We start from the raw sequence: 11,180 nt of genomic DNA on the forward strand, positions 1-11,180 counted from the left end.
CATCTACAATCTTCTAAGTGATTCTACACTTATCTTTACACAATTTAATATTCATATATTGTACAACACCACCCACAACAAAACACGTATTGGAAACTAAAATCTTACATTTGGTTTTCTTTATCCTTTGCAACTTTACATCTTCTTATCCACTCATTACTCACCCTTTCCAAATCTTCGATTGCCAATAGACGACGGTATACAGGTAACAGAATGCTTTTCTCTTTTTTTCACCAAATTCTTCATTATCAATTAAACTGATAGCAAAGATCTAATTTATATAAAGTTCAACTTTAAACTACACCAACAATTATTACCCCAACTTTTTGAAGAACAAACGCTCAATGTTGTTTTTTTTAATGTATCCAAAGTTCAATTTTTATGTGCTTAGCGTTCGGCGTAACTTGATTTCACTTTCAAACAACTACTTCATTTAAAGCAGCACTTTCCTTGCACTTTTAATGGACCCAAGTATTTTATTATTATTATTATTATTATTATTATTATTATTATTATTATTATTATTATTATTATTATTATTATTAAAATACATATAAGCTGATTCGTGCTTGAAATTCATATCAACCTCTTTTTTTTTCCCCGGCAGTTATCCATACACGCTTCTATTTTAGCCCAGGTATGATCTTTTCTTTTATTTGATATCTTAATTGCACTACTGTTTCTTCTATAGCTGATGTATGTAGTTTAATCTTACTTAACACCTACTAAACCTTCATTTAACATAATTTTCTTTTTAATTTACTTTGCTGTTAAGTGCATTTGTTAAATCTATCTTAGTTTTAAGTTTTTCCCGGTATAATTAAATGAGTAAGTCAAAGAAACGTACACGTGTTGACATCTATCCGGTATCAACGGGTACCACGTCCTATTCCAATTCATCGTCTTCTTCCATCCCATCGTCTATCACAAGAACGTACATTGACAATGGTGATTGTACTTGTGTTTGTCAATATTGTCATGCACTTTTTTGGTATGACGAACGTAACATTAGCTCATCTACACGTACGTCCATCAAATATAATCAATGTTGTAAAGCTGGTAGAGTTCGTCTTCTCTTTCCCACTGACCCCCCTCCGGAAATTAAAAGTCTTTTCGAAAATTCTGCGTTTCTTGACATCATTCGTTTATATAACTCCATATTTTCAATGACATCGTTTGGTGCAACTATAAACGATTCTATTAACGATGGATCCGGTCCATATGTTTTTAGAATCGAAGGCCAAATACATCATTGGCTTGGGACAATGTGTCCGCCTGATAACGAAAAACCACGGTTCCTACAAATGTACATCTACGACACCGACAACGAGTTGCGTAACAGACTTCGTTTCTTTTCGGACCCACATCATATAGGCGTCGACCAAGACATAGTAGCTTCATTGATTCATATATTAGATACTCACAATGAATTGGTCAAACTTTTCCGTTCAGCCAGAGATTTGTGTCATGCGGATAATGTCCCTTATTTCTCTATTCAATTGTACAACTCATACAATAAAATATGCTATGATACTCCGGTTGAGGGTTCTATATGCTATGATACTTTTGGCAGCGTTGTCGCAGGTGGCTCTCTATACTGAATTAAATTTTCTTACCATAAGCCATATATAATATTCCTTATCACCGTTATACGTGTCTTTCTTCCTAGATCTTTATACAGTTGAGTTTCAAAAAAGAGGGCTGCCTCATTGTCATTTGCTGTTGTGGGTAGCAGAAAGTGACAAGGTAAGAAACGCTGAAGACGTAGACGCTTACATTAGTGCAGAAATCCCTGACCCTGCAGATAACCCTCTCCTGTACAAAATTGTGACTAATATAATGATGCATGGTCCATGCGGAATACTAAGACCAGAAGCTTCCTGTACGTTTGAAAGCACCTGCTCCAAGAAATTTCCAAAACCTTATCATCATACAACATTTTTCGATAAAAATGGCTACGTACATTACAAAAGACCATCTTCCGGCAGATTTGTCATCAAAAATGGCATTCCATTAGATAACTCTTTTGTAGTACCATACAATAAAATGTTACTGCTACGTTTTCGTGCACACATTAATGTCGAATACTGTGGATGGAACATGCTGATAAAATACCTATTCAAGTACATATCAAAGGGCGCTGATCGTGTACGCTTTAGAATATCTAAGCCTATCGATCCGTCAATATCTGAACAACAAAATGCAACCCGTATCGTCGATGAGATCTCTGATTTTACAGACACACGATTTATTTGTCCTCACGAAGCCGCTTGGCGTCTATTAAATTTTAGTATTCATGCTGGACACCCAGCTGTGCAGACACTAGCAGTTCATCAAGAGGAAATGCAAAACATCTATTTCAAAGACAATGAACCTCTACATAAGTTGTTACACAATCAGTTTGCCAAAAGAACGACATTAACTGAATGGTTACGGAATAACGCCATTGATTCTTCAGGAAGACATCTACGTTATGTCGATTATCTAAAGGAATTTCGTTGGGATGGCACTTCTAAATGTTGGACATGTCGTACTAACAACTTAGAACACGCAACAATTGGTAGATTGGTTTACATATACCCAAACTGTGGAGAGACTTTCTATTTGCGGTTATTGCTTACCCATCAAACGGGCTGTACCTCATTTGCAGACATAAAAAGAGTAGCAGGTGAGGTTTGCCCTACATATCGTGTTGCATGTGAGAGACTTGGACTACTTGGAGACGATAAAGAGTGGGACTTCGCTTTTACAGAAGCAGCTGCGTGGGCTACACCTTCAGAATTAAGATTTTTGTTTACGCATATGTTGCTTTTTTGTGACGTATCAAATCCTATGGAGTTCTGGGAAAATCAATGGACTAAAATGGGCGACCTTCAACATAAATACCAATTGGTGAATGAAGATGACCTGAAACAATATGTTCTATACGAGCTTCAGTTGTTGTTCAATTCAGGAGCCACAAATGCATCATTAGCAGATTTCGGGTTACCGTTGCCTCCAGCAGATTTTCTTTTATGTTTAAGAAACCGTTTATTGATGGAGGAGAAAAATTATGACAGAGAACAACTGTCAAAGGAGCATAATCTGCAAAGACAAAGACTTCATCCTCAACAATTGCTTATATACAACGAGGTAATAGGTGGAATCACACAACAATCTCAAGTTCTCATATTTGTCTACGGCCATGGTGGTACAGGCAAAACATTTTTGTGGAACACTATCATTGCAGGCTTACGTTCTCAGGGCAAGATCGTTTTAGCAGTTGCTGCTTCTGGAATTGTATCTTTGTTGTTACCCGCGGGTGAAACTGCTCATTCAAGATTCAAGATACCCATTAATTTAACCGACGCCTCAATTTGTCATAACTAAGAATACCCACCTAGCACAGTTGTTAGCCAAAACTTCTCTTATAATCTGGGATGAGGCACCTACGAGTGATCGTCGTTGCTTTGAATCACTTGATAGGTCACTTCGAGACATTCTTAATTGTCGAGACTGTCCATTTGGAGGGAAATCGGTTCTTCTAGGTGGAGACTTTCGTCAGACGCTGCCTATAATTCCAGGCGCTTCTAAATCTACCATCCTAGATTCTTTTCTACCGCGTTCATATCTATGGCCATCTTTCAAAGTATACAAGTTAACAGAAAACATTCGCCTTCTTTCTCACTTTTCCTCTCCAAATTCATTCGCCGCTACTATTGCCTTCTCAACGTGGCTTCTTGACATTGGCGATGGTAACATTGGGAGGTTGGATGCTACAAGTTCATTCGATACGAAGATTGTTGAAGTTCCACCCAAATTTAGGATACCTTTCAGTAATAACGCTATTCATGATCTTATTGAATTCATATACGATGACGATTACCTCAAAAACATTCGGCCAGAAACTCTTTCTCAAAAGGCAATTGTCTGTCCCAAAAATGATACTGTTAATGAAATTAATGATTTGATACTTCTCAAAGCTCCAGGAGATAGCAAAGTCTACCTTAGCACTGATTCAATTACTCCCCATGTTGGCTGTCAATCAGATACTGAAGCTTTATACCCACCAGAATATTTAAATATGCTTGAGTTTAGTGGTCTCCCCGCTCACCGACTTAAGTTAAAAGTTCATTCTCCTGTTATTCTTTTAAGAAACATCAATGGTACTAGATTAATCGTTACACACTTATTACCAAGGGTCATCGAAGCACAAGTAATAACCGGTAAAGCTATTGGACATCGTGTTTACATACCCAGAATTTCTTTAACATATACTGACAAGAAGCTCCCCTTCACTCATAAAAGAAAACAGTTCCCATTACAGCTTTGTTACGCAATGACCATTAACAAAAGCCAAGGTCAATCTCTTAACAAGATTGGAGTTTACTTACCACAACCTGTCTTTGGCCACGATCAGCTATATGTTGCCTTTTTATGAGCTACCTCCCCTGACGCATTAAAAGTGCTCATTGTACCGATTGAACAAAACAATGACACAGAAACAAAAACACATTGTCTACTCGGGCTTCTTACAAGAAATCGGCCCGTTTTAGGTACATATTAGTATCCGATCAGTTATACTTTATTTAATACACATCATGTTTGTTGTCTTACTTACATGTAGTCGTTTCCATAAGAATATAGTTATCTTGCATGAACTACTAAAAAAATAAAAAATAAACAACCTTCGTTTACTGATTATTACTATTTTCCTTATTGAGCTTCTCCACAATTGCAATACTACATACCACTCGGAAACAATATAGGCTGATACATTTTTTTTAAAGGTACATTTATCAACAGTTTGCAACCCCTAAAATGGCGCTGAAGTTACTTAAGGATATAAAGTACCCCGACTACCCTGAAATGATTGAGGTTCGTGTCGTCAACAAATGGCATTCGCGAAACAACAGCCAACAATTCTCATATCTCTTTGTTGACATAACTGTAAGCCCTATCCTTCTCTTAAACTTCTTTTCTTCACACGTTTTGTTTACTTATTTATCCTATCATTATACGTTCCTAAAATCACTTTTTGTTATAAAAGGGATATGCAATTGAGGCACAGGCTTTTTCGATTGACGAAACCCATCTAGATAAAGTCGTCACCCTAAACCAATGCTACAGGATCACAAAGTACACCACCAGAAAAGGCAGAAAGTATGCGCCTGTTGTTCCCCATCCTGTATTACTAAGACTCAATCGACACACAATTCCAGTTAGTGACTAATGACAAAATACCCGATTACTACTTTAACTTTGTCCCTTTCGAGAAACTCAAAGATCACGATACTAAAGGAAGCGCTTTGTTAGGTAACTTTTTTTAAACGTTATTAGTTTTTACTTCTATCATTATGTAAAGTAACAAATTCTCCTTAAAAATCCATATATATTACACTTCTCATTGATACTCCCCACATTGAAATGGAACTTGATAATTCATCAAACATTTTGTTTATGGTGCAGATTATGTTGGGCGTGCAGAATCCATAACTGATATGATACCAACCATAGCGACAAAAACAGGAGACCCCCTTCACTTAAGGCGAGTAATGATTATGGATGACAGGTAACATTAACACAACTGAAAAACCCATTTCCTAATTTTACTATCCTCTTTAGCTAAAACAAATGATATAAACAATGACACTTCCCTCAGATATTAACTACAACTTTCTTATAACGTGAAACTCCCCTCTTACTTTAAACAGGAGCAGGACAACTGAAGTGACATTATGGGAAGATAAGGGTCGTAAAGTGGAGAAAGCAATTGCCTTACATCAAATCGTTGCCGTCACAGCAGTATTTGCCTCTGAATTCCAGCGTACATTTCTCAACCTCAACATACTTTGTATTTTTTTTTTAACTTCAAACAACAACGGGCTAACAAATCTTTGTAATTTTTCACAGCGGAAATTGTTCAACTAACATCGACAGATGCCACAAAGTTTTTCGTTAATCCACCAATACCTAATCTTGATCACCTTAAAGAAAGGTCTGTTTATGCTTTTACAAACATGACGTTATACTTTGTGAATTTCAAGGTAACAAATTTATCATATACAGATTTGCCAATATCGCGCATACACGAGTAGGACCGACACAAAACATTGTCCCCTTGGCATCAACGCAAAAGATTGTTATTCGCGACTTACCCACAAAAGCCCAGTCTAAGTTCAACGTAAGCCACGCATTCCTCTTACTATACCTCATAGATACAATTATACAATACAACAACATGTTAATTGGTAATACTTTATACTTTTATATTTGTAGCTACAGCAAAAATGATTAATACTACTACTATAACCTTTGTTATTATGGTTTTCGCAGCGTGTTCCATTATCATGTGAAGCCACAATAACAGATATCTTTGCCTATAGATCATGGTATTATCCCGCCTGTCAATATTGCTCACATGGTGTAAATCAAGAAATGAATAGGCAAGGTGAAATATTGTGGCGTTGCCGTACCCATGCCACTATGGACAAACCAACAAACTTGTAAGCTACTAAAGCCATCATACTTTGAATTTACATTATAATAACTAATAACCAAATATAAATACAGGTACGCCTTGAACACTCTCATCACAGATGAAACAGGTTCAACTGATGCAATCTTCTTCAATCGAGCGGTAGAACAACTAACTAGCATTTTGTGCCATGAATTGGTTACAACTGAAAACTGCATTGACCCAAAAGTTCTACCACAACAAATAAGAAAACTTTATGGACAACGTCATATGTTACAGTTGACAGTTAAAACAGATGGTACCGTTCACGTTAACAACATACTTGAAGCAAATGCACCACTCTCACTGAAATAGCAACCCACTGAAACATCTTCCCTCTATCACCCAACAACCCCCGCACCCAAGCAACGAAAACGTTTGACAGAACACGGCAGCATGGATACATCAGGTACTTTTTTTTTAACAACCACCAACTTACTTTCATCATAACACTCACTGACGTCGTTTGTGACTTCTTACCAGAAATTTCACCCCCTCCAAAACAATCAAAACATCAAAAAGAAAGTACTCAAGGTCTATACCTGCTCAATGAAACAAACCTTAGCACAATTATAACTCATTATTGTATTGTTTCTAAAGGATCGCTTTTGTTGATCAACAAAATGATATGGTAATTGCTGTAGCAACAGAACGCAAACGGAGTAATGCATGCTTGCTATTTTTGGGTCTTCTACGACCAACTTAACATCTGTGATGTAACTTTATATATTTTGGAACGTCTAAATGACCACTAGCACTATTAGGTTAAGGCATGGTTGTATCTTTTTGTACTTTCTCTAATCTACCAATTAGGAATATATCGTTTTGTACATGACAATAACATGAATGGTAGTTGACGATGCAACCATCTAAACTGTGTCCTGCCCTAACATGCTACTAACTTCAAATGCTTACAGTTGTGTTTACACATAATACTTCACAAGTTTATCTTACCATAAAGAAAGTACCATACGCACTATGTATCCCTGGGGCAACGCCCGGGTGACATATCTCGTTCCCTTTGAAATCTAATCATATATGTTATGCAAGTGATTTTGATCCAGTCCATAGGGTTTGGGTTGGGTTAAATAGTTGATTGATTGTTGATTTCATGTTTTCGGGTGATCAAACGATTTCTATATGTTAGCCAATGATTAAAGGATCTATTGATTGATTTGAGTCATCAAAAGTATCATTAAAAAGGTCAATTTTATGTCCCTAGGTCGGGCTAAGGGTTTGAGATCGAATGTGAATCGTTTAGAGCAAGTTTAAAAATTGAGTTACTGGTCGGCACCCCAGGTGTGACGCACCAAATGGGTGGTGCGACACACCACTGCCCAGATTGGGATTTTGGATTTTCGAGGGGAGCCCGATATGCGACGCACGAAGGGCTGGTGCGATGCACTTGTATCCGATCTGAGTTTTTAGTTGATTGGTGCGACGCACCACTAGGGAGGTGCGACGCACCTGTTGCCGAGATTGCACCAAACACTTCGTTTAGCTTATATGTCAATCTTGTACTCATTCTAGGTAGTCGGGAGCACTTAGCAAGCACTGTAAGATACTCATAACTGGTTGGTAAGCTGTATTGAGGTAAGATAACATCTTTTGTCACCTGATGGTACAACAAAACTCGTTTTCATAAGTTAAACCTTGCAAATTGGATACGTATACACGTTTTATGTTTATGGGTGACTATGAGAGGTTGCTAAGGGATATTATACTTACCATTTATGATGCATGACATACTTATGCAGGTTGCAAAGGTGTGAGGTAAGTATACATGTTATGAAATGATGAAATGTTTATGTTATGTGATCATGAAAAAATGAAGTGATAATTCTATATGTTTGTATACATGGCTTGAACACCTAGTCACTAGACTCATGATAGGATTGCCATGTCACATGCATGTTAAGGGCCCTAAAGTAAAAGATAATATTTGATTAGCTTAGGTGAAAGTGTAACCTAAACTAATATAAAGATTAAAGTCTCGAGCAATTTGTAAAGTCTTGTGTTAAGCTTAACCCGTGCTAACTCCTCGGAGTTGGTGCGCACGTGGTCACGTGGTATGGGAATCATGATACCTCCCGTGGCATAGTTACGTTTGAGTATTCCGGGTGGAGTAACTAACAACCATTGCATCAAGGCATAAACGGTTTATTCAGTTGGATTGACTTTGTCATTCCTTAACGTCGTCAATAGACCACCTTATGGTTTACCCATCATGTCGGGTGTGAGGACTCCATGTATGGTCTATGAGCACCTACACACAACCCCACATCCATATGTAAGTGGCGTAAGTCACTTAGCCTACGTCTTGGCAAAGAAAGAAAGAAAGATAAAGAAAGAAAGTGTAGGCACATTTTAGGACATAATGAACTTAAAGTGTATGTTATGTTGTTATGTATGTATGTGATATTAACTTAAAACGCAGATTTTGTTAATATATTTATTTGGAAAATGTGTTCAAATATATGTTATCTTACTTAGCTAATTTTATTAGCTAACACTTGTTCTTTGAAAATGTTGTGCCTTCAGGATATTCAAGATTGAGCTAGGCGAAGGTTAGCTTGATGAGACTTGGGTAGAAAGAATAAAGAAGCTTAGCAAAGACAATTAATGCATAGACTTCCTTATAGCCTTATGTTTTCGGCTATTTTGATTATGTTTAAGACTTGTAATAATGGGCATTTATGTTGGTGCCATACTTGGATTTACTTTTATTGTTTTGATGATGCTTATTAGTAACACCAATTTTAAAGGTACCATCCGTTACGGATGTGGCAGATTTCAAAAGTGATCCTTCCCGCTTATTTTAAACGCTGTTTGGCGAAGTTTTTAAAAATCCAAGTTTTTAAATGATGGGTGTTACACCATGGGTATGTGTATCGCGGTCGAGTTCAACATCAGTCCCAATCCCAATCCATTTATCATCAACAAACACCACCTCAAAGTCAACCCTCTCGGCGACAAAGTTTAATGCCTGAAACTCAATCAGTTTATTGTCCTCACATGACACCCGAGTCCCTAAATGTGTATTACTCGACTGCACCCGAAACATACAAAATGGGGAATGTCGATATCGACTCGTTTTGGATGCCACGCGACCCACATGCCTTGGAGGATGAGAAAGAAGAGTTTGAAGGACTAGATGTTGTTCCTGAAACACAAAACAATTGGCAAAAGGAGGAGGAAAATGAAGAAGAATTGGAAGAGGTGGCTGAGGTGCGCCCCACTACAGGATGTCGAAAAAAGATGGAAAGGAAGAGTTGGACTCAAGAAGAGGAAGAAGCACTTGTGAAGTGTTGGATTAAAGTGTCGGTTGACAAGGTTGTCTATGACCGTCAAACAAAAGGGGGATTTTGGAAGCGAATTCTTAAGCACTATCATGGTCTAGTTCCGGGTACCGAACGGACCAAGGATCAAGTCAACTCGAAATAGAAGGCTATGAATCCGTTAATTCAAGCATTCAATGGATACCATCAAGCGGCGGCATGTTTTATGTTTTAATTAGATTAGATGTAAATATGTTGCTTCATTTCTGTTTTGTGTTCATTGCTATGAATTAGATGTGTTCTCTGTTTTGTTTATAGATATGTATATATATATATAGTTCTATATAGTTCTCTGTTTTCTGTTTCGTATGTGTTTTGTATATAGATATGTGTATATAGATATGTATAAATATGTTGCTTCATTTTTGTTTTGTGTTCACTGCTTCAAATTTTGTTTGTATATGTATATATTTTAGTAGTTGATTTGAAGTTGTGTTTTGTATTATATATATATACAAAAAAAACACACACACATATATATATATAGTTGTGTTCCAATTGTTCGAATTTTGTTGTGTATATATATATATATTATGTTTCGTTTGATGTATATATATTTGTATTGTAGACGCGTATGAAGATGAGTGGGTGCAATGAGATTAATATCTGAGACAAAGCGAATGCAGATTTTGAGAGACAATACAAGAAGAGTTTATGCATATTCTTGCGTGGAACTTTGTGAAAGACAACCCGAAGTGCCAAGAGCAACCGTATATTAAAGGCAGGCACGAGGCGTCGAGCTCGAATTTGAAAAGAAAGTCGTTCAACTCAAATGCTACTTTAACACCATCCGTGGGAGAGGAAATGGAATTCAACGTTCCTTTGTCGTGTCTCAATGAAGATCCTGCTCCATCCCGGCAATCAAGGGGAAAAAAGAAGGTTAGCGATGAATCAAGCCGCAGTGATACTCTATCGAACAATACAACCGAGAAAGTGAGTCTACCGAGCGAGTTGAGGTTTAAAAGAAAAAGGATGACGAGTATTTCATGTTTTTAGAAGGGGAAGAGTTTAACTGTGACATGAAGTTTGTTATGGATCAACATGAGCATCTCACCGACCCGGCATTCAGAGATTTCATCATCGCCCGCAGACGCGAGAATATGTGCAAAACGCAGGTGGCCGTGTACTTTGTAGGTTTCTATTTGTAATCAAACTTTTATGTCGTATGTTTTAGTTTCTATTTGTAATCAAACTTTTATGTCATATGTTTAAGTTTTAATTTGTAATCGAACTTTTAAGTTTATTTAAGATTTATTCTATGTTTTATATTTGATTATTGTTTAATGTTTATGTTTTAAATAAAATTAAAAAAGGAAGTGAGTGGTCGGATACCAACAAATTTGGAT

At 37.0% G+C, this 11,180-nt stretch overlaps 2 protein-coding genes across 2 annotated transcripts; both read left to right on the top strand.

Annotated features, from left to right (window-relative positions):
- The first annotated feature begins 1,166 nt into the window (after positions 1-1,166).
- On the top strand, positions 1,167-4,420 carry LOC122586020. Its single transcript, XM_043758139.1, has 3 exons — positions 1,167-1,584; positions 1,670-3,279; positions 3,389-4,420. Exons 1-3 carry the CDS (start codon positions 1,167-1,169, stop codon positions 4,418-4,420), a joined length of 3,060 nt encoding a protein of 1,019 aa, XP_043614074.1.
- Positions 4,421-4,800: 380 nt separating this feature from the next.
- LOC122586031 (replication protein A 70 kDa DNA-binding subunit B-like) lies at positions 4,801-6,811 on the top strand. The gene is made up of 9 exons (XM_043758149.1): positions 4,801-4,929; positions 5,030-5,152; positions 5,202-5,295; positions 5,449-5,551; positions 5,694-5,806; positions 5,893-5,977; positions 6,049-6,163; positions 6,316-6,485; positions 6,553-6,811. The coding sequence occupies exons 1-9, from the start codon at positions 4,801-4,803 to the stop codon at positions 6,809-6,811; spliced, it is 1,191 nt and encodes a 396-aa protein (XP_043614084.1).
- Positions 6,812-11,180: the final 4,369 nt, after the last annotated feature.

This window comes from Erigeron canadensis, chromosome 1 (genome assembly GCF_010389155.1).
Source record: "Erigeron canadensis isolate Cc75 chromosome 1, C_canadensis_v1, whole genome shotgun sequence".
Taxonomy (NCBI): Eukaryota; Viridiplantae; Streptophyta; class Magnoliopsida; order Asterales; family Asteraceae; genus Erigeron; species Erigeron canadensis.

Excerpts from the sequence above, each read along its gene's own strand:
- LOC122586020 (XM_043758139.1), top strand. The coding sequence starts at position 1,167 with ATGACATCGTTTGGTGCAACTATAAACGATTCTATTAACGATGGATCC. Across the intron at positions 1,585-1,669 it reads TTTTGGCAGCGTTGTCGCAG|ATCTTTATACAGTTGAGTTT; the intron begins GTGGCTCTCTAT and ends CTTTCTTCCTAG. Across the intron at positions 3,280-3,388 it reads CAGTTGCTGCTTCTGGAATT|TTGTTAGCCAAAACTTCTCT; the intron begins GTATCTTTGTTG and ends CACCTAGCACAG.
- LOC122586031 (XM_043758149.1), top strand. The coding sequence starts at position 4,801 with ATGGCGCTGAAGTTACTTAAGGATATAAAGTACCCCGACTACCCTGAA. Across the intron at positions 5,552-5,693 it reads GTAATGATTATGGATGACAG|GAGCAGGACAACTGAAGTGA; the intron begins GTAACATTAACA and ends TACTTTAAACAG. Across the intron at positions 5,978-6,048 it reads CTTGATCACCTTAAAGAAAG|ATTTGCCAATATCGCGCATA; the intron begins GTCTGTTTATGC and ends TATCATATACAG.